The sequence below is a fragment of the Anastrepha ludens genome, chromosome 6 (genome assembly GCF_028408465.1).
Source record: "Anastrepha ludens isolate Willacy chromosome 6, idAnaLude1.1, whole genome shotgun sequence".
NCBI lineage: Eukaryota > Metazoa > Arthropoda > Insecta > Diptera > Tephritidae > Anastrepha > Anastrepha ludens.
In genome coordinates this window covers 50,403,000-50,428,137 of record NC_071502.1, presented here as the reverse complement: position 1 = coordinate 50,428,137, position 25,138 = coordinate 50,403,000, and the positions used below count along the sequence as shown (strand labels likewise).

Sequence of the window (25,138 nt, the reverse complement as noted above, 5' to 3'; positions counted from 1 at the left end):
AGAAGCAGTGAAAAACATTTTTTTATATATAAATAAATAAGAAAAAGTTAATGCGAATCGCAGAAATCGTTTTTTCGTATTTGTACTTTTCTTTTTTTTTACTTTTAACAAACTTTTAAAGAAATTATGACTTTCTGGTTTTCACCATTTTAAAGAGACTTCCACACACTATTCGAATCAACAAAAAAGAGAAAAATGATTTTTTAACACGTAAGGTACCTTTTCATAGACCAGGTCACATATAAAGTTCACATCGTCATTTTATATTATAAATCTGGCTTTAAATTCGTATTCAAAGGTAGCCTCCTCAGAAACATCTGAATGCGAACATTCAACCGAATCTCTTGGAATTTAAAGCTTTGGTCGATGCTTGCAAGGTGCCATCTCATCGCATAGCAATAAATCACAATTATAAAAATGCAAAAACAATTAAAAAAAAACTGTTTATATAATCGGATTAGTCGCAATATTTTACAGGGAAACTAAAAAAATACTAAATTACCGCAGCCAAGTGCAGAGAAATGACGGCAATTACTAAAAACAAAAAAAACGAAAAAGAAAAAATCATAAAAAAGATAGATAAAAAAGTATGATAAAATAACAACAAATAAATTCAAAAAAATCAGGCAATTGCTGGTGTCACTACCACTGAAATGCTTTTTAATCAATAAATTAGTCAATTTGCGCACAAAGCAAGAGTCAATCAAACCTATCGCTGATTTTATCAATCGTATCGCAATTCATACGCGTGCCAGCGGATAATTTTTGAAAGCCTTCGCCAAGCAATAAGGCGGTTTGGGTGACGCAATCAAATACACGCGCTAATTTAGTGAAAATTGAGCAAATTTGAAGCTAATTTTCAGGAACCATGACAACTCATTGGAGTAGCGTAGTTTCTCAAGGCTCAGTTACTTAAGCGGAAAATTACACGTGAAGCTTTAAACTTCATACCCTATCACTGAATATGTACCTATACATGAGGGGAATGAAATGGCTGATGACCTCGCAAAACAAGGAGCAAATATGCAACTTACTGGTCCTGAGCCTTTCTGTGGACTCACGAAAATCCACATTAATGAATTCCTCAGGAAATGGGAAGAAAGGAAATTTGCTGCACACTGGCTAAATTGTGCCGGTCAGCGTCAAGCCAAACAATTTCTTAGTCCCAACAAAGGAATATCAGACAAGCTACTCTCACTAAACAGAGTAGATCTGCGTCTTTTAACAGGATACCTCACAGGTCACTGCAGCCTGAGGTATCATTTAAATAACATTGGTCTATCAGAGACCAATGTCTGCCGCTTTTGCGAAATGGATATAGAAAGCTCAGAACATGTGCTTTGTGAATGTCCTGCGCTGGGCAGACAAAGACTTCACCACCTTGGTGGTATCGTAGTATCTCCATGTAATCTTTGGAACAACAAACCCACAATAGTGCTAAAATTTATAAAAAGCCTTAAACTCTAGGGTTACAAAAATAGGTCTTGCACAATAGATCAACTCTGGTCGCAGTGCGTAATGGCCTTCTAATAATAATAATGTATGTACTTACATATGAATGAAAAAGGGAAGAAACGCAAACTGCCAATGGTTCTAAATTAGTAGAAGCGAGACAATTCCAGATTTGTCTATGATTTGAATTTACGACGCCACATTCATAAGTTGATAAGTTTGCAATCACTACTCGTAAACAAATGTTTCATTCCCGTTTTTTTTTAATTTAAGTATGTCTACGTACTTAAGGCAGTGAAGTATAATTATTAGAATTATTAGAAGTGTAAGGAATTAATAAAAATTTATAATTTATGCTATCAATAAATATTGCTCACCACATTGCCTTAAAATGTTACTAGCATTAACAATTTTTAAAAATACAATATATTTGTAGTATATTCACACATACAAATGAAAAATATATACTTTTATATACTATTAAATGCCCTATAAGCAACTGATTTCTGATTCAGTGCAAACTCCCTTTCAATAATTGTCGCCAACCACCTCTTGGCTAACAACATTAACTGCACGTATGTATGTCAAAATTAAAATTAACTACCTACCTAAGGATTGTAATGACAAACTTATACCTGTCATAGATCCATTGTGATACCACTGGAATCTCTCCTCACACTATGGGTTGCTTTTCAAACCATTCTATGGCTTTTATAAACCAGCAAAGCTCTGTTAATTTTAGACACATCCGCTACATCTGTTAAGAATGCAGTGAAAGATTGCGAAGGCCCCTTTTGGCTAAGCCTTCACACTCACATAAGAGTTGTCTGATTGTTTCCTCTTCTTCTGTGCTAAGATAGCTTCTACAAAAATCATAGTACAGCCCAATCGTGATAGTCCGACACATTCGGGACCGACTCGTTGTCGGATTATCAAATATTCCGGACTACCGAAGGTTCCATTTAATGACACGAAAAGACAGAAAAAAATTACATCAACACCGCCAGAAATCGCGAGAGAACTGGCGTCGTTCAAATTTAATGACAAATACGTTGTGACCGGGAAACAAAACACAATCCCCCTCTGCTGCTCTGCTACGACTGATCAAAATAAAATAATGCCAATTGCATCCATAGACGTTATGAGGTTGTCGGATTACCGAACGTGTCGGATTAAGAAATGTCGGACTATCACGATTGTACTGTATGTGAGCCCCAACCTTCTGGCATGTTTAGCTATGAAACAATAACCAGTTTATACACCTATCACGTTTCACTGTAACTTCTCTATTAAATCCCTACAGGCTTTTTGAGCGGCCGCTCAATATTCGGCCATATCTGTTTGCTTAGTTCGCCAAATTGTATTTACTATGTTGGTGGTTTCCGTATCTACTAGTGACTTCCCTATCTATCAACGTTTTATCCAATTTGATATTTTACAAATATATTGGATACCTATTCTAGAAAGTTCATCTGCTTTGCAGTTTCCTGCTATATTCCTATGGCCTGGCATCCAGATAAGGTGTACTTTGTAGTATTGAGAATGACGTAAAATGAAGTTTAAAACATTGTATGACTGTTTTTGACGAATGTGTTCTGAATGCTAGCGCTTTTATAGGCGATTGACTGTCTGGGTGATTGACTGTCTGAGTAAATGAAGACTTCATTTGGAAACAATAATCTTGTTTTTATCGCTGTAAGTTCCCCCTTTATAGCTGTGACATGCGCTTGAAATATACTGCAATGATCAGGTAGGGGAAATGATGGATTGGAAATTAACATTTACATTATATTAACATAACTTTAACATTAGCATTAAAACTAACATCAGCTTTAACATTAACATTAACATTAACTTTAAACCTAACATTCGCTTTAACATTAGCATTAGCATTAACATTAATATTAACATTAGCATTAAAACTAACATCAGCTTTAACATTATCATTAAAAATAGCATTAAAATTAAAATCAACATTAGCATTAATATTAACATTAACATTAAAACTAAAATAATATTAAAAAAGAAATTAATATTGAAATTTAAATTACATTAAAAATTAAAATTAGAATGAATTTTAAAATTAAAATGAATATTAAAACTAAAATTATTATTGAAATTAAAATCCAAGTAAATTAAAATTACAACTAATTGACTAACGGAAATTTTGTTGCCCTAAAACCAGAGCCTGTCAAATGTTTCATCAGTGGTATCAGTTCGACTTGTGTTACAATGCTTTTTTTTAAAGACAACTTTTATTGATTTGCTTCGGCACTATTGCGTCGGGAGACAAATGCCACTTCCTGGTTCTTTTAGAATCTCGCATTTGCTGTCATGGTAGCGAGGTAAACATAGCGTACTATATTAGGTACTAGCCGATTTCCTGCAGGGTATGCACATATTTCGGACATTGAGGGGTACTGAAACTGCTGGGAATGTAATCAGTGAAGACGTTTGGAGGACATAAACGCGATTACGTTCCTAAATGGTTCGATCAATAAAGTCTGCTAAAGCAATAAAAATGTTTACATACATAGTTATACACTCATAAGTGAACTTATTTTTCCAATATGATGGGGTAACGTATATATCGAATAAGTACATATGCCTAGCAAAGTATATACAGTCTAATCTTGGTAATTCGGACACTTGATAATTCGGACAGCGCCGTAATCCGGACACCAAAACGCTTTCTATAGAAGTCTCTGTAATCCGGACACCACGTATTCATGTACCTCTGAAATTCGGACACTTCTTTATTTTCCAGTGAATATGCTGAATTAAAAAGGAATTCCGTTATTTTTTATTTATTTATAAAGCGGACTTCCCTGTTAACTACTTTGCGTGAATAGTGCGTTTATGTGCTCGTCAGCCTCCTAGTTCATATTCATAAGCATATTTGCGTAACGTGTAGTTCAGTAGCTAATTTCAAACATTAACATAAGCGTAAAACTATGCGACCTGCGGAGTTTGAAAAGATGGAAGACCACTTGTATAAATGGTTTGTAAACGCAAGACGAAACAATGCACCGATTTCCTCGGAAATCATCAAAGAAAAGGCCAAACATTTCTGTTCCCAAATTTACAGACAAAGTGTGGAATTTGTGGCTAGTAATGGTTGGTGTAGTAATTTTTGCTCCCGATATGGAATTAAATTCTTAAAAATATCTGGCGAAAAACTTTCCAATGATTCTACTGCTGTGCAACCCTTTATTGAAAACTTGAGAAAGAAAATTGCAGAAATGGGCATTACGTGTGATCAGGTTTATAATGCAGATGAGACTACTTTGTTTTGGAGAAAACTTCCAGAAAAAACCCTTGCATTGCATAATGAAAAATCCGCACCCGGGCGCAAAATTGGAAAAGAAAGAGTAACACTTCTAGTTTGCTGTAATGCAACCGGAGAACATAAACTTACATTGATCATGATAGGGAAAGCCAAAAACCCCAGAGCGTTTAAAAAAGTAAACCTTCCGCTTAGGTACTCCCATACCAAAAATGCTTGGATGACAGAGCAAATCTTTAAAAATTTTTTTGAAAACTCATTCGTTAAAGAAGTAAAGCGTTACTTAAAGGAAAATAATTTACCAGCCAAAGCCATTTTACTGCTAGACAATGCAACTTGCCATCCCCAATCACTGTCGGATGTCGATAAGGACATATATGTTATGTTTTTGCCACCAAACTGCACGGCTCTTATACAGCCAATGGACCAAAATGCTATCCGAATTTTAAAGACAAACTATCGGAAGAGTTTTTTGTCTCTACTTTTGTCCAGCCCAACGAGCAATCTTCCGGAATCTTTAAAAAACTTTACATTAAAAGATGTGGCTTTTTTATCGTCTAATGCTTGGAAAAATGTGGATGAACGCGTACTCAGAAAATGTTTTAACAAAATTCTTTATGACGAAGAATGGGACTCAGATGATGATTTGCTTCTTGCGATGCTACGGCCCAGCAGCTCAACTAAAATAATTGATATTCTTGTTGAAATATCCCCTGATGTATATAATGATAACGAGATTACTGAGTGGTTGAATGACGACACTGATTTCGATATCAACGAGACTGAGAAAGAAGATAACGAGAACAGCAGTCTTGACGAAAATGAAAGTCAAGATCCTAAAATTTCGCACTCTCAAGCTATTGTCGCATTTGATAGTTGTATTAAATATGCAGAGGAACAGGAATTTTCATCCGGAGACATTTTAAAACTTGTGAGTCTCAGAGATATTGCCTTCAGAAAGAGAAATGAAACAAAATTGCGGCATATTCGTTTATGTTGAATTATTTTACGGCCGAATAAAAACTAATATATGTACATATAACTCATTAAATATTAATCAACTTAAGATTAAATAAAATTTTATTTCATTTAATTACTGATCTACTGATTTCTATTAAATTTTTTACCCACTCGATAATCCGGAAAATTCGATATTTCGGACAACCTCTGGTATTTAATTGTCTGAATTATCGAGATTATACTGTACCTACATACATAAGTATGAATTATATAGAAATAGTTTATTTTATAGAATAGCAAGAAACAAAAACAAAAACAAAATATCAGCCTTATCTTACCAGCAATTGCGTTAAAAACTTTTTAACTTTAGTCCACACGTGATAGAATGTTATCGATTTAAAAAAAACATGTTTTTTGCTTTTCCTAAACAAGTTTTTAATTTGTAAAAATAGTATAATCTATATGGTTGCGAGCCATTATCGATTTTTAGTGGCATATTTTTTATAGTGTTATTTGTATATCTGATAGTAGTACAGTTTTTTTTTCAACTGTTTTTTTTTATTTGGATAGTGATTTGAAGAGTTATTAGAAATATTATACATATAAAGTTTGCAATATCAACGTCAGATAGTTGTTTACTTGGAATGTATGACTATTCCAGCCGTTTAATTACAGATAAGGTTGTCATTTTATTTTTACGATTTTTCCACCTAATTTTATTGCAAGTACTTTATTAGTTATAGAGGTTGTTTTTGTTTTGGTCAGTTATAAGTACATTTATACTCGGATATGTCTTTATTTATTTATTATTTCGCATGGTTTTGTGGAAAATTATTTGCTTCATTTAAGAATAAATAAGCCACTGCCGTATTACAAAAAGTACAGACTGTATGGACGCGATTCTGAATAACCTATCCATAGATACTAAGAGGAAGCAAATTTTAGTAAAGTTCGCAAGGCATATGAAAATGCTCAAATTTGTTACCAAAAAAAAAGGAAGTACTTGACGGCAGTACAAAACAGCTGTCAGTATAGGCACAAAAAATACAGCAAATTGGGGGAATGCATTTTTGACGAAAAATCAAAATTTTTTAGTGTTTCATGAAGACTTTCTAAAATCATATAGTTTCAGTTTGATACTTCCAACTGTAAAAAGTTATAAATAGTAATTTAATAATATTTTTTATTCACAACCCTTTTGATTTTATATTTACTTTCCACTTTATTTGCTTTTGTTTTGGAACATAAACAAAACTTTGTCTTGTATTTGGAGGTGCATGAGGTGTTTAGGTATTTAAAAAATAAAGAATCAAAATAAAACGAAGGAAAAATTAGATAAGTAAAAAAAAAGTGAAATTTTCTAGTAAAATATTCTATTTTCGATGCTTTATAATTTCGCTCTCATTAAATAGTTGCTGGCTGTCAGCAGTTCGAAATTCATACGGCTAATCTCTTTTATGTACAACAAAAACTTATGTGAATATAAATAAATATGTACATACATACACACATACATATGTATATATTGTGATGTTGTTATTTTTGTTTTGTGTTGTTTTATTTACGTGGCACATATTTCTCATGTCATTTTGTTGTTGCTAATTTTTGGCGGTATTTAAAAATATTTACATCTATTTACATTTTTGCTTGGCGTTGTGATCATGCGGGCGGATTGGCTGCTGTTGATGTATTTGTTGTTGTTATTGTAGTCTATTGTTATTATTGTGGTCTAATTTGCTACATTTAAGCAATAAAGTCAATACTATTTTGTGATAATTAGAGCTTGTCAGATTTGTTTGTAATAATTTTTTTTCATATAAAAATAAAAACTATTAAATTTGGATATTTTGTAAAAAAAATTATGTATGTATATGATTTAACAGTTTATAACCAGAACATAAAAAAATTATAATAAAAAAATGGGGGAAAAAGATTCTGTAATAAAATATTTTGTAATTAAAAAAAACTTTGTATACAAAACAAAAACAAAAAAAAAACAAGAAAAAAAACAAGAAAACAATAAATTAAAACAAAATTTTCTGATAAAAAAATAAAAAATGATTACAAATTTTATTGCGATAATTAGAGTTTGTGAAAGTTTTCTCTAATAATTTTTTTCAAATAAAAATAAAAAAACAATAAAAAGTATTTTACAAAATATTTTGTAATCAGACTTTTTGCTAGAAAAACTTAAAACAACAAATAAAAATAGAAAAATAATAAAAAGTCTTTTGCAAAATATTTTGCAATTAAATTTTTCATTACTAAAAAAAACTTAAATAAAAATAGAAAAATAATAAAAAATCTTTCACAAAATATTTTCAAATCAATTTTTATTTTTATCAAAACCAAAAAAAGATAAAAGCTGCGTTTTCGAATAATAAAAAATTAATCAAGTATCAACCCTATCATCTTGTAAAACACATTTTTTATTTAATTTTTTAATTTAGCGCTAATTTAGCTGTTATTTGAAACCGTCATTTTTGCTGCATTTGGTGCCCGCCATGCAAAATACACGTTGATTTTATTCTTAAAAAATGTTTTTAATGTTTAATGTTAAAAATGCCCTGAGTTAAACGTTCTTGTCAGGATAAAAGCCAAGGTATCCAATCTATTGAAGCCTCCTAATCTGCGCCTAGCTGCATACAAAGGCCAGTAACTCAATATGAAAAGCGCGTTTCAACGGTCCAGGAATAATAAAGTTTACAGAGTTGCCAACCGGTAAACAAGGAAAAATACAGTTTACAGAGTTGCCAACTGTTAGTCAAGTTAGTCATTGTCTGCCCAATTTTTATTCATTTTACAAGGATAAAAAAGTTTCCAAAATTTCCCTTTCCTGAGATCCTACTCTAGGGTTGTCGTCTTGTGCAATGATCCCGAGAGCGATGCTTGCGGAAGAGTAGCTACCGACAGGGACTCTTAAGGCGGTAAGCTCGAGGGTGAGCACCGAACCTAAGAATAACTCTTATAACACAATTCTGTTACAAGGCAGAATGTAACGTTTGTCCCCAGGTTAGTGGCGACTATAGCGGAAATCCGTCTTGTATCAAGCGACTCGCTACATAAACATGCATCATTGGCCCATCCAAAGTCCAAACAGTAGCTATATGCTATCAAAGGTAGCAGCCCTCGTATTTGACTAGAAAACCTGGGCCAATCCTACACCTTTTCAAAATGCAGGGTTTGATTGAGAAGTAATGAGCCTGGGATGATCGTTGGACCCTCCCCTTCCACTAGAAACCGGCCCCAGTTCGCTGGCAACAGCAGCGCAGTCAACATCGCTCCGCGCGTTAAAGCTGTTTTAAAAGTGTGTTAGGATTTTGCAGTGGCGAAAATGCAGCGATCGTTGGAGCAACGTTACTCGATCAAATTAAACATTTTGTACCTCCAGGAAGCACTGTAAACGCTGTATTTTACAAAGAAGTGCTCTCTCGGCTGAAAAACCGCGTCGTCCGGGTTCGACAATGCACCGGCGCACACCGCCTTCCTCTGCACCTCTGCATTGGCCAAGATGGGGGTTCCGGTGCTTTCCCACCCTCCCTACAGCCCAGACCTGTCCCCTCCGGACTTCTTCTTGTTCCCGCGTCTGAAAAGAAAGTTGAAGGGGAGGCGTTTCGACTCCATCGAGGCGATCCGAAAAACTGTGACAGCCGAATTGACGCGATTCCGACGGATGAGTTTAAATAATGTTTCCTGCAGTGGAAGGACCGCTACCAGCGGTGTATTGACGCTCAAGGGTCCTATTTTGAAGAATATTAGTTGTATAAGCCAAACGGTTTAATAAAACTGCTTAAAAAAATAAGGCTCATTACTTTTCAATCAAACCCTGTAAACTCTATACTGGAATCAGCTGACCCTACGCTCCAATTTGGAGGTGAATGAAATTATATATATTTCTGAGATAGTTTCTGGTATAATAAACTGCTTAGGTTCTGAATGAGCAGCCTACTTAAAATATCCAAATGCTGTATTAAAGAAAAAATATAAAATAAACTCTCCATACTAGGACTTGGTATCACTATGGATCGATTACTGGTCTATGTGTGATCCAGTGGATCAACCAGAGATCAAATATTGTGGCGTATTTTTAGGAACAGCAGCAAGCTTAAACTTTCAAACCTAAAGTAATGAAATATTAATGGGCGACAATTCAGCTTGAAAATTCATAGGTCTTAACAACAGATGTCTGCACAACCTTACCAAAAATGACTTGAAAAATAGTAATGCCCTGAATGTTTGGTCGAATGGAATTTCGTGCTAGAAGCAGCTCAATAAAATTCATATGACGCATTTCGAGACAAGAACTCCAAAGCAGAAATCAGATTTTTCTTATGAATATTAAGAAAAAAAATTATTCACAAACTAGTTGCATTATACTCTTCTTGCCTCCGATCTTGAAAAGCAGTTTAGTTTTATTTTAAGAATTTCATTTAAAGTACCAGTACAATACTAAGTTTTTTGAATGATTTATTACCTTTAAATTAAATAATTTCTTACACCAGAAATACAGATGCATATGAAAGTGCATGTATAGGTGTATAAAATATAAAAAAAAATCGCTTCAGCATCAAATAATACAAAAATAAAAATTCATCCCACATAAATAAGTACATAAACTCATTGTCATCAAAGTCAATTGCCTTTTCACAATCGTTTTATATTTTTGGAACAAATAAGTTCACATAATAAATTTATTTCGCTGCCACTTGTAATGCAAATTTTGCAAAATGATACCTAAATTGCTTTTTTTCGCACACTTCACAGCCTGAGATCTCTCTCACGAATGTGTGTGTGCTTGTGTGTATGTGTTAGAAATAAAATACTAATCAGTGCTTATAAATACTTACGAATGTATGTATGTAAAAGTATTGGTATTTAAATGCAATTAAATATAAGCAGTAAGTAAATAACAATCCATATACATATGCACGTGTGTATGTATGTGCCTTTTTTGTTATTTTGTATTGAGCATTTACTTTTTATTTACATACATATGTGTATATATATACATATACATTTATATTATTTATTTGACTATACATGTGTATTAGGCCGGGTCGATTTGTGGGGAGGCAAAAAAATCGCCCATTGCTCTGTGAAAATCGTATTCTAAGGATGAAAATTAGAAACTTTGCCGAAGGAGCCATACCTCTAAAACGAATTCTGTTGTCCCCCAATTTGGGTCGAACTTTTTAGTTTCTTTTCTCATGTAAAGGCCAAAAATGGTGATATTTTGAAATGATTGTGTGGGGAACCCCCCAGTGGAGTTCCAGGGGGTGTGCCACTGGCATGGGTGGATCGGCCGTCCATAGTTAGTGGGGGTCGGTCATACATTTGGACTCGATTGGAGCACTCTAAATGGGTCAAAGTGGGATTTTTCGTTCGATCCAAATTGGGGGACATCAGAATTCGTTTTAGAGGTATGGCTCCTTCGGCAAAGTTTCTTATTTTGATCCTTAGAATACGATTTTCACAGAACAATGAGCGATTTTTAAATCGACCCGCCCTAATGTACATATATATGTACAACTGCTTGTAGATAAAAACTCCGTTCAGTACTTTTAGGCCTCTTTTATTCGACATCTCCCCGCTCGTATCTCTATGCTCGATTAACTTGACGTAAAATTTGCATGCGAAAGAAACAACAAAGTTATCGAGTAAGATTCGCCGCTGGCGAGTATGGCTATAGCTCATTAGGCCGCACTGCCTTACCTGCACATATGTACATATAATTTAAGGCAACTCTCTCCCCGCGTTGCCGACAAATGTTCATTTGCTTCATCTATTCGCCACTTGCTAGGTCTTGGCGAAAAAAAGAGGCCTTTTGACATTGTGGTGCACTTAACTGTCTTAATCAAAAATTTACGCTGCACTGCTCATCAATGAATAACATTTTCAGCCATTGTGGTGTCTTCCCGGAATACTAACTATTCATAATTCGTTGGGATTTGTCAAATGCAAAAGAATACTTCCAAAATAATACCTAGCATTTGTCGGCTTGATTGGATCATTTGCATTTGGAAAAGAATCAAAACGAATTCAATGATAAAATAAATGTATGCACATTTATGCTGCTCTTATACTACACTCTTTGTATTTACACTCTTCCATATGTATGCATACATATGTATGTATAAATGTGAATGTGCTTATAGAAGGCCGAAAAACATATGTTATGGGTGCTGGACATTTACTGAAGCCACGCACACACACATCAAATACACACACATAAATACACTCATAAGCACATGATGTGTGCACGTGCTGGCGCCATAGAATGATATTGCCTAGTTGATTATTGTGATCGGCTAGTACCAGCGAGTAAACAACAATCGACTGACAAAGCAGCAGGAGAGCACAAGAGCAGGAGAGTGGGAGAGTAATAGCCGAAAAACCCAAGCAAAAACCGACAAGGCGATAAGGCGAATTGTCAAATAGTCGCGTACACAAGTTTTATTGGACTTTGAGTAGCTGCCCACACACAATCATATGAGCAAATATGTGTACGCATGCATTCTTGGTACGCATGTGTGATTATGTGCAGCCGCTAAATGAGTCGTTGACTGTTGTTGCTACATCATTTGTGCAGGTAGAGAGAAAGTGATTGAGGGGACGCATTTAAAAGTCATTGAGCAAAAATGAGCAAATAATTTGAAAAATGAACATTAGAAGGATAATCGGTATGTAGGTATATGTACTTAGAAGGCAACGCAAATGCACGTATAAAATAACCGTTGGGGCCGGTAAATGTACAATGCAATAAGTAATTAGGTGCAGAAATATGATGCTAATTATGCATAATTGTCGTGTATAATTTGCATTTCAATTATTGGAAACGTATGTAGGAGATGAACAAAATTTGAATTTTTATCAATGGAAAAAAGTACAGTCATTCACATTCGTTATATTAGTATTACTCACACTCAAGCATGTATACATATATTAATTTTATACAGCTTTCATACACAACTCTGACATTTTTCTTAATCAAAAATATATTGTATTATTATTAAATACAAACGCCGCCGGGTTTTAGTATGATGCCGCATGAAAAACGTTTCCCTCGCAAAATTTTTTTTATTTTTTTCGTGGTTGGGAATCAACTTTTTCTAACTTCTTTTACCTGGTGTTTTTATTTACGACTTCTCTGGAAGTGAACAGTACTTTTTAAAGAACCACTCAGTGCAGATACAATATTTTAAGTTGAATTTCTAAATAGGCTACAGCTCATACGGCACTCATTTGATTCTTATTTCACATACCTCAGCTGTGGTAGTGATACTTTTCTGTAACTTCTAATTTTTTAGTTGTAGAATTGTATATTAATTAGAGTGATAGCCTCAGCTTTAATTTTTTCGATGTACAAAAATGCCATTATTTCGAACATGGCTGTATGCACATATACCAACATCAATATATATATTCATATTTAGTGAGAATATTTAAATCAAATACGTCTGAAATGCACTGCGGGGTGTAAAGCGATGCAAGCTAATTATAAAATATTAGTGTGTGATAGCTCTGAACAGCTTATTTGCATTCCAAATATATTACAATTGCACTTAAACACATGTGTGCTTTGTTTTTCAATAAATATTGCACACTAAATGAAATTGAGTTACGTAAAATATTTAACTAGTGCTGGAATCAAATAAAATAGCGCGAACTGCATGCGAATGTGTTGTAGATATTGTGAGAGTGAGAGTCTGGGACTCTCTGAGTAGAGCGTCCTTACGGGTGCTAAGACTTCACGACTTTACAACCTAATAAACAAAGGAGTTTTAAATTAACGAACAATGGGAAGCTTGGTTATTGAAATAATTCTTGTACATTCTGAATATGAGTCGAATTGGCTGATAAATAAAATTTTCGAAAACACGCAACACCAGCGCGCCAGCCCATTAAATTTGGAACAGCAGTTACAGAAAGTATTGTAAAATGAGCAGCGAAATGCAGCGATGGATAAGAAATTCAGGGGGGAAAGGAGGAGAAGAGGAACCAGATATGTGGGAAAAACGAAGAAGGGGCTTTGGACTAGAGAATGACGACCAACGGTGTCCTTTTACGTTCGCATTAGCCGCTTCAAACAACTGATGAATTTCATCAGCTGCGTAATGCTTAAACTCGCAGCATCCGTAGATGTAGCGAAAAAGTGAGAGCCCAGATGTCTAAATCCTTGCCCGACGAGAGCAGGATAGCTGAGCAGAAGGTGTTGAGGTGATTTCACCTCGTCCTCCAGATAGTTTCTGCAGAAATGACTTGAAGTAATCCCAAGGCTTACCGCATGGACATCTAATGGGCAGTGTCTACAAAATATCATTGATTTTTGACAAGTTTTTGTTTTTGCTGACAGTGTCATGCCTATTCTTCCAGACAAAGTGCGTTGGACAATTTGAGCTTCCGATTTATTTTAATATATATTACATAAAGTAGTTCATTATCAATAGATTTTTTATTCTAAAACTGATTGATAAAACTCAAACAATGAAAAATTTGCTAAGAGTAAGAATATACTAAATTACAAAAAAAAAAAAACAAATGACACGCAATTCTTCATTTCTCGCAGTTTCAAAAAATATAAATACATATGTAAAATGATATCTCTGGTTTGCTGGAACTCATTACTTAAGACTTAATGTTTATCTTATATTAAATATTTTATTTTTATTTAATATATGGAAAATAACAATAAATTATTATATTAAAAAAAAGGGGCACTAGCAGCCAGGGCTTACGGCTCATCTTATATTAAATAAATCCAAAATATTTCCATAGAGTAGCTGAACACTTCCATAAACAAAATTTTTGAGTATACTTTTTTCGATTCCAATCGTATTTCAAATCTCTCTCATTTCTCACATAAAAAGCCTAAACAATCAGAAACATTATCCCCCTTAATACATTTTTATATACGCCATGGCATTTCGATCACTTTTACTAAATAAGGAAGCTTATTGACAGCAGTTTTTGTTGTGTTGTAATTAAGTATTTCATATGTATATGTATGTATTATATTTTATTTGGTAAATTTACTTAGCTTAGCTAATTAGAGATAACTTTCAACATTTTTAGTCACTCATGAAAGTGTGTGACTGTGCAAATACTCTTATGAGCATACATACACATACATACGAGTACACTCATCGTTTGTTGAAAATGCGCACGTGTAGTACATGTACGTAAGTATATGTAAGCTGAAGTACCGATGTGATGTTATTTCATACGAGTACTCGGTAGTTAGGAGTAGTGAGTATGGGGAAAAGTGCACAAACGTACTATATATTGATGACTAGAAAAAATAGGGAAGTTATTCAATTGTTTGCCACGCAAGAGTTAAACAAAAAATCCGTGTGTCCCTTTAACCTCTGTTACTCAGAATGCGAAGAATAGGCGAATGCATTAAATACATTCCAGTACTTGACAGTGCTAGATAAACGTTTTTCACTATTGTGATATGGTATATAAATACACTAAATTGAAGGAAGGAAGCTTTCACTGAACTATAGGCACTTAGCTTGTGCTAAGATTTGTTTTCAAGTAATATTCTACTAGAATTGCAGAAATATCAACAAAGAAAATGAGTAGAAAACTATCGAGTTGCTATTTTACAAAGCAGCAAAGTATAACCGAAATCTTTTTTATTTTATTATATAAAAAAAGGCAAAAGTTCAAAAATTCTAACCATAATTCATAGGTTCTACGCTTCCGCTTAATTCTTATCTGAATCTTTAACTTTTTACAATACTCGCAATTATTTTTTAGCGAATTTTTTCTACAAGTGTATATTAGTTTATTTTATAACAAACAGTTTATTAATCAATGTTTCAAACTTTATAAACAATTTAGCAAATGTAAAAAAAAAAAAAATGTCATCAAAATTGTCAACTTTTTTTATCAGAATTTCTAGAAAACTTCTATGTATGCAATATAATTGACGCGTACACCATTTTTAGGTGTTTGGCAGAGCTTCTCCTCTTATTTGTGGCGTGCGTTTTGATGTTGTTCCACAAATCGAGTGTAGGTCACACTTTCAAGCCAAATTCGAATGGCAGATATTTTTTATGAGGAGTTTTTTCATGGCAGAAATTCACTCAGAGGTTTGCCATTGCCTGCCGAAGGCCGACCGCTATTTATTAGAAAAAACTTTTTCTTAATTTTGGTGTTTCACCGAGATTCGCATCTATGCTCTCTCTGGATTTTGAATGGTAGTCACGCACCAATCCATTCGGCTATGGCGGCCGTCCAGTTTTATGGCCAATTAAATTTAGTTTACTTAAAATTCACGTTTTTTTTTCATATAAGATGTGTGACGGGTTCAAAAAATCGAATTTCCTTTTTTTACATTTTTCGGAAGAAAAACATCTTAAAAATATACTATAAAAATTTCAGACAGAAATGGTATTAATTTTTAAAGTTATAGCTAAAATAAGAGAGCGCGCGCCATAGTGTGTATGAAAGCGAATTCGACTTACATAGAGAAAATCTAAGACTTTAAACGCGTTTTTTTCAGAACCATGTTTTCGAAATTTCGGGGAATCACTGACTCAAAACTATTCAACCGATTTGGCTAAAAATATAACTCGTTATTCTAGACACACATATCTAAATCCCGGACTTTTAAAACATTTAATTTTTTAATAATAAACTATTTAATTTAAACAATTTATGAAGAAAAAAAATAGATTTTGAGAACTTTTTTCACATGTTCGCCATTTTGTTTTTGTTTTTTATTTTTATGTATATTTTAGGTTCGGTACCTAAAATAAAGTCTATGAATAATAATCTCTGTGTGTTTCCCCGAACCAACTCATCTTTTTTTTTAAGGACTCCACTTTGACGTCAAAAATTTTAAACAAATTAATATAAAGTTAACTTAAATTTTTTTTTTATATACTTCAGAACACCAATAAAAACATGCAAAAACTTTAAAACGATCGCAAAAGATTCATAAAAATAAGTCGAAATTTCGGTCCTTACACCGGACTACTACCACAAAAGAGCTCCAAGCATATACTGGAAGATTTTAGCTTATACTCGTACGCGTTGGTTTATTTATTCCATCACCTATACTAAAGCCTTATGGCGACCAGCAACTAGTAGTAGTCGTGTTAAGCAGAGGTTGTTCTACAATATCTAAGCGGCAGTTACATTTCGAAAAACTACACTGTCTGAGATTTTTCTCGTAATGTATACGCAGAAATTTGCTCTCAATGCTTCACATGATTCTTAATCCAGTAAGACCGCAAATTTTAGCGCCTTCTCATTTATTTATTCGTACTCTCTTTGATGTCACTAAATTTTGCAGCTTGAAAACCATGTCGAACGTTTTGCTTTATTAACAGAACTGTCACCGTTATTTTTCAAAATCATTCAAAACAAAAAAAAAAAGGATGGCATTTACTTGGCTCAAGTATCTAATTTTTATAGAAAAAATATATGTGATACCGTTAAACATTTGAAAGAAAAAATGAAAGTAATAATGGCAAATTGTTCGCAGAAATATAAACTTTACTATGTGACATTTGTGACCGTTACTGTTGACAAATAATTATTTGTAAAATTTCTATTTTTGTGTCCCGCATACATATGTATATCTATATTCGGTTACTCGGTTTAATTATTACAGTTGTGAAATTTCTATAAAACATTTTTGTTTTGTTCCACTACTTCGAATGTTTTATTTTGCTTCCGGCAGCAATTACGAGTGCAGAAACAACTGTACAAAATTAAAAGAAGAGAGATAGCGTGCATACTCATACTACTAAACTCATATGAGAGTGTACATACAAATGTACATGTATTTAGAATCGTTCGATTTGTCGCCGATATATGTTTTTAATCATTCTTAATATAATATTTTTGCTTTTCATTAACTTTTTTTTATACTAGTGCGTACTTACGCTAGGGTATTATAATTTTGTGCGAAATAGATGTAGAAAATTAATATACGAGTATATTCAGAAATATATGTAAAATGATCGATTTAGCTTTGCATGTCTGGCTTTCCGTTCGTCTCGCCCCCAATGGAGTGTAGAGCGACATATTTAGGTTAAACAGCGCATAGTAATCTGTGGAACGAATTAATCGAGTAAAAATGGTTATTTTCACTAACGAGTCTCTTCGTTACCCAAGGGTGTTGAAAATGAGCAAATTTTCACTTCAACCGATAATTTTCAAAAATTCAAAAGCCGATATTTGAAGAACTAGTAGTTCTATAGTTCTATAAAAATAATTTGCCTAAAACTGGCAAAAGGAATGATATGAAAGAATAAAACAGAACTCAATTTTCAAAACTATTACACAATTTTGTAAAATGGGCGTGCCATCGCACACTACAAAACAAACAAAAAAACTTTTTTAAGCTCTGCAAAAAAAGTTTGTTATTTTGATCTAACTAAGCGAAATTTTAGGAGAGCTTTGAAATTAACCGGTGCCGATTGCACGTCAATTCCGCAGAATTCTTAACGACAACTGTTGGTTAAAACGATATAACCTGAATTTTTTTTCAGCCAAGCCCTATCACCTCAGCAGTATTTAGGAAATTTTAAAAAGTATGTTTTGCTATTGCAATAACAACAAGCTCCCGTAGAAAAAAACAGAAAAATTTACTATCGTCCGTCTGGCGATCTCTGCAACGAATAATTCGAATAAAAATTGGCAGAAGTTACAGAGTAAATTGGCGGCTAAAATTGAGGAATTCTGTTTCTAGTCACAAACATTTGCCAAGTAATGGTAATTTGGAAAATTTAAAAGGAGTGATATTTCAGTAAGTAAAGAAAAGAATTTGCTAAACTTCGGGATGAGAAACGATGTAAAAGGAAAATTATGTATAATTAAGGGGACCCGGTGGTCTAGAAATTTCAAAAAATCATTGTTTTGTTTTTTCGATATATCGAAAGTATAGTTTCTTAAGTATTTTGTTTTTTTCCTTCTTCACTCCTCTCGGGAGCATAGGGCCTCGACAAGACTTGTCTTACGTTGGTTTCGTTAATCTATTTGATTTCTGACAGGGTAGGTGATTAGCCTGCCGCTATAACTTATAACTTAATCTTAAGTATATAATATCTTAAGTATCTGAAGAATAAAGTGTGAAATTTCCATGTGGAAAATCCCAATATTATAGTTTCTACAGCCCATTAACTAAGTAGAGAGTGGTCCGCGCGCTCCTGTACCTCAAACTTTAAACTCATTTATCTCGAAACGACTTTTTTCGATCTGTATTGTCAAAAAAAACAAGACTATTCAACCGAATCGCCTGAAGTTTTAGTAGGTTCTCCACAATATCAATGGCTATCGCCCGTACTAGAATCATATTATTATTTCGTATTTAAAAAAAAAAAATTAAAAAACTGAAAAAACAACCGATTTTTAGAGTGTCAAATTGAAAACCGCGCAATTTTGTACATTTTTTTTAAATTCTAGTACGGAACATACAGTCTACAGTCATACTGATTAATAATTTTTTTGGGGTTTTGGCTTTCAGATAAATAGAAGAGCCAAAAAGGACAATACGTCCAGGTCCAATTTTTCGGGAAGGTCAACTTCAGCGCTATTTTTTAAACTATTAAAATTAAAAAAAAAAAAATTTTTCTTGTTCATTTTCATTAAAAAAAAAATTCATTTAAAAAAAATCAGAAACAATTTTTTTTTTTCATTTTTGTATGTAAAATAAGTTAAATAAAAAACCTAAAAGCCGTTTTTCATATTTTTATTGTAAAAAAAAAATCATGAAAATACCCTAAATTTTCGAGCTCTAGACCACCAGGAACCGTTAAGACAGATTTTTGGAAAAATGTGCATTACACCGCCTACATTGATGTACCTTAAAAGTTCCTTTATAAAAATTCATCTTTACATTGAATGATTTATTAGGATTGCAGCCACATTTTTGTAGTTCATACTTCAGTGTTGCGAGTAAAAGTAGAGAATTATCGGAATACAGGTGTGACATGGATATTTCAGTGTAATGGAAAATTGCAGAGAACTTTCGGAAAAGATGAGTGGCATCGCTTACTTTTAAATATAGTATAAAAGTAACCAAAAAGAAAAACAATTTCGGAAATGCAATTAGATTCCAAACACAAACTGCATTCGTTTGCATCTTAGCAAATAGCCAAATCAAAAGCAATGCGTTGAAAGGTAATTATAATTATGGAATTTATATATTTATGGCCCTTGAAAATATGCGTTGGGTATATAAAGTTCGATTTTCATCCAACTCAGACACTTCTTGTTTGTACATTATTTTCATTGTTCTCGCTGCTGTACAGAGAGTGTTGTGTCAGTATGTGTGTGTGTATATATTATAAATGCCATGCTGTTTCCTAGTAACTACTTTTTGTTTTCATAGAAAAATTTATATTTAATTTTCATACATGAGCTTGCAAGTTTTTTTCAACACATTCAAACTATAGTAGTAAGAGTTTCTAATTTAAAAAAAAATGTTATCAATATCATTTCATCCATTTTCGTCTATCATATTTTATTTACTATATACACGTATTAGTATTTTCTTTATACATTTTGCCACATCATGATTACAAATTTAGATTTTTATAACTGCTTGTACTCAGTGCTCTTTATCAGCATTTTCAAGTTTGATGATTCCAAATTGACTCAGAGAATTTGAATAATAAAAATATTGAAAAGCGTTTATATGATTCTGTTGAAAATTCACGAGACCGCTTTAGTATATGTAGAACAAAGTTATATTCTGGCGGGAGCAAATTTTTTTAAAACGGTTAAAATGTTTTAAAATTTGGTTCTAGCTAGAAATCTTCAGATTACATGTAAAAAGTTTTATGAGTCGATTTCCGTTATTAATATGACTGACAAGGATTCATAATGAAATCCCACTAGTAAATTTTTTGAACATTTCAATTCCCCAATTCCCGTTTTACGTGCTAATTTGACCTTTGTTTAAGAAAAGTCTGAGAAATCCTCCTAAATAAAACATTTGAGGACTAAATTGTACTACAACGTTTAGTTCAATTTGATTCAAATCATTTGCATGACAAAGTTTTTGTAAAATATTCTCTTAAAAATTAAAATTAAGTAAGAATGAATGAAGTGGAACGAACTAAATTTCAAATTAATTTCAAAAATTTAAGATGGATGGAAGCGGATAGTCATTTTTGTAGATTTAGTCAAACAAAGAAGATTTTCGCTATTGAAGTTGTCCCGAAATGATCATTTGATCTGATCATATTATTCTTTTTTTTAGTATTTATTAAGTTGAAAAGCTTTCCGTTTAAAATTTAAGTATCGTGCAATTCACAGAATTTTCTTACAATGCTTTTAATTCTACAGCAAATTTATTTATATTATCACTGATCATATTATATGATATACTTCATATCAAATATATAATTTTCCAGAATACGAGGAAAATATGGAATACGATGAAAATATGGAATATTAAAATTTGTGTGATTTTCAAAGCGATTTTTTTTATTCCATAGAAGTTGGAGTTTTTACTGATTTTCAAGATCACTTCTTGTATGCAATTAATTTTGCGTAATTCCAAAAAATTTTCACCATTTAGGCGAATTAAAATTTTTTACTAGAATAAAAATTTTTACTAAAATAAAAAAAAATTTACTCCAAAATAATTTACTAAGTTTAAAATTTTTTACTTATTTCAAAGTGAATTTTCTATACTCTGTCGAAGTTTGAATGTTTGCAGACGTCAAAAAGTATTTTTTCTGAAATAAAGAAGTTTAACTAAATTTTAAATTCTTTTCAAATTCAAAACGAATTTTTCCATTTAAGCGAGTTTAAAATTTTTACTGATTTCAAATATAACTTTTTCAATTCCATCGATACATATTTTTTAGATTATTTGAATTTAACAGTGGCTCTCGGTGTGCTTTTATCACATGAATATACAATTGTGACAACAAAAAAATTTAATCAAGAAATCTTCTTTTGATAAAAATCTGTTTTCATATGTATTTTAAATATATGCACATACATACATACAATTAAATATTTATGCATTTTTCTTCACGCACTTTTATCGGCCGCACATTCATGCACATAACTGCATACATATTTTTGGAAACTCACATTTTAAATAAAAAATATGCGTAACAATATTCTACATATTTCAATCAGTTTCTTGAAAATTTAAATAGACAGCTTTGCCCCTCACATCTCTTTCTTACCTTTTTCAAAACGCCTATTTTTCACCATTTTTCCTGTTGAAGCTGCGATTTCTGCTGTTATCCTTTTGCAATTTTTTTAATTTAATGCTTGTTTTTGTTGCTGTAGTTGCGCTGCAATTATTGCATACGCAATGTCACTGAAGCAGTTCTATTTTTGTGTCACAGATATATATTATAATTATATACAGATATGTATATACAAAGCAATATAGTGAAACGTATTTCTTTTTCCTTACACACAAAACTCTCAACTTTTATTCAATTCAATAGCACACGCGCACGTTTGTCTCCGCTTTCTGGGTTAGACTGAGCAGCAAAACGTGTGGAAAGCCGAAAGCTAAAAATCAACAGGCGCTGATGACGTAAATCGGCAACCAATTTGACTTTGAAAGGACTGCTTGCAATTGCTGACTTTTGCATATATTGCTTGCACTCGATGGTTATCACACTCGCTTATGGTTGTTTTAGAAAAAAAATTATGAAACCATAAATCAACTTTTTTTTTATTAAATCTTAATTTTTACTCCAAAAATAAAATGAACCCGTTTTTGCGTGCGTTTTACTTTTTAGAAAATTTTCTTGCGTGAATTCGTATTTTTGTAGATGCGCGCGTTGTGTCTTTATTTACATATGTATGTATTTATGTGTAACGTTTTAATGCGTGAAAAATATTGAAACGAGAAATTTTCACGCGTTCTCGTATGAGAAGCGTTCTAAAGTCAACTGCTTGAAGTGAACGTGTTGGCAATGCTTTTATATAAATAAAATTGATCGTATCACAAACGGCGTGCGGGGGTATATTTGTGTTCGTACACATACATAAGTGCATATATAAACATACACAATTAAGAGTGGCAGCAGCGACTATGCAAATACAAGTAATAAAAGTAGCAGCATATATCGGCACCTCTTAGCGAAAACCAACGCACACACGTGCATTTAGTGTAGGTGACATGAACGAGCGGCTGATTACGCTGATGCAGATACTAGTTTTACTCCCAAAGAAAACCAAACAGAAGCAAGAGCAACAGTCAGTTGTGGAGCGGAGTAAACAAACGCGCGCACACACGCAAACACGCGCTGCAAGTGGGCACTTCAAATAAGAGCAAAAAGTGTGTTAGGCAAACCGTTTGTGTAACGATTATCGTTGACTTTTAGTTGTTTGTGTATATATGTAAATGTGTGTGTATGTATTGAGTACTCACTGCGTGAAGTTCTTTCCGATCTATACATGTTGCTGCATCGCTGCTATCAAACTCATACACTCGAGTTAATTTTTATAAGCGCTCTGTGATATTCTCGAATCGATTTAACTGCATCGAGGCGTGAGAGTAAGCGGAAATTCAAATTTTTTTATTGATTTCTGTTGCAGGCGCACTTGTTGCTATGTTTCTTCTTCTTCATCATCTTTCTTCTTCTTGTTTAAATCACACACACTCTCTCTCCCTCTCTCTTTCTCTCGTGCACACTAGAAAACTGCCGCTTTTTCTATGAATTGGCACATTTCCAAAAAGCAGCACTGTTATCAATGCTTAAAAGAGACGAAACAAAGCATGCAGCGATATTCAAACTCATATATGTTTTAAATATGTATGTATGCACATATGCATAAATAGAAATCAATAGACTCCGTGCTAGGCCGGCCTCCTGATGATATAAAGGGTGTTTTTTTAGAGGTTAGGTTTTCAAGTTGGCACTACTTTTTTCGTAGATGGTCTTTTTTACAGCTGTCACTTGATTTATGCTCAGTTTGGTTTGCCATTTCATAATGAATAGACTTACACCTGAACAACGTTTGCAAATCGTGCAAATTTATTACCCAAACGAGATGGCCACCGATCCCGATTTTCACAAGAAAATTTTGTTCAGCGATGAAGCTCACTTTTGGTTGAATGGGTATGTCAATAAGCAAAATTGTCGCATTTGGAGTGAACATAATCCACAAGCCATTGCTGAGACGCCGTTACATCCTCAAAAGTCACTGTTTGGTGTGCTCTATGGGCAGAGGGAATCATTGGTCCATATTTCTTTAAAAATGAAGCCGGCCATAATGTTACATTCAATGGAGCCATGATTAATGACTTTTTCGTGCCTGAATTGGACGATGTTGATGTGGACGACCTTTGGTTCCAACAAGACGGCGCTACATGCCATACAGCCAACGCAACAATCGATTTATTGAAGGAAACTTTTGGTGCGCGCATTATCTCGCGCCGTGGACCTGTGGCGTGGCCTCCCAGATCGTGCGATATAACACCGCTGGACTATTTCTTGTGGGGCTATGTGAAGTCGCTTGTCTACGCAGATAAGCCCGAGACGATTCACGTCTTGGAAGAGAATATTCGGCGCGTTATTACTGACATACGGCCCCAATTGCTGCAAAAAGTGGTCGAAAATTGGGCCTCTCGGCTGGAATTTATTCGAGCCAGCCGCGGCGGCCACTTGCCCGAAATCATTTTTAAAACATAATGGCAAACCCTTATCTATATAATAAAGCTAAATTCTTGGCCATAACATTAAATTATATACGTTTTATTTCATCTTGAAAACCTAACCTCTAAAAAAGCACCCTTTACCAGCCATTTTACCACACAACACAGCCTTATCAACAACTCGCTTGTAGCAGACTGCGGTGGCTTAGGAATTTCGATTAAAAAAGAGAATAGTAACAAAACAAGCACTGATAAATATAATACGTTAAAATGAATTAGGGTGTAGTGGAAATTCTACTCTTACATGCAGTTGTGTGAAGTGTTGGCAAAAGCAGTTGCCTGAAGTGTAGAGGGAGCAGAAAATAGAGTAGTGGTTGGTTTATCGGTGAGATTTATTGCGACAAAGTGGGAGATGCATAGTTAAAGTACTATGATGCGTGCTGAGAGCGAGGCGCCCACTTGCGGTCACTCATATCTCATTTATGTATATCTCTACGCTGGCTGTCTTGCTCTGAGTAGTTGATGTCGCGCAATTGTGTGCGTGCATGTGTTGCTGAGTAGAGCAGTGCGCTGCTACAAGCTGTTCGAAATATACCAGTATCAGCAATTGATATTTTGCTAGTTGTTGTTGCGCAGTTCTTTTTTTATTGTTATTGTTATCGGCTCAGAAGCGATTTGTATTATCAGTTCGAGACGGCAACTGCAGTGCTATGACATTTTTGTTGTCATAGCTGATTTGAGTTTGTTAGTTGAAATTGTTGTTTTTATTTTATATACGGCTGTTTTTTGTAAAAATTGTATGCCAAAATTTTTGCTGCTGTCATCATTCTTTCTACATATTC

At 33.5% G+C, this 25,138-nt stretch overlaps 1 protein-coding gene across 1 annotated transcript in view; it reads right to left on the bottom strand.

The window, feature by feature from the left end:
* LOC128865979 (putative inorganic phosphate cotransporter) overlaps positions 1-22,577 on the bottom strand; it is a 47,156-nt gene extending 24,579 nt beyond the window's left edge. Inside the window, exon 1 of the mRNA XM_054106428.1 lies at positions 21,865-22,577. Within this exon, the coding sequence (XP_053962403.1) occupies positions 21,865-21,892 (28 nt within the window). The 5' untranslated portion in view covers positions 21,893-22,577. The remainder of the gene's footprint in view (positions 1-21,864) is intronic.
* Between the last annotated feature and the right edge of the window lie 2,561 nt (positions 22,578-25,138).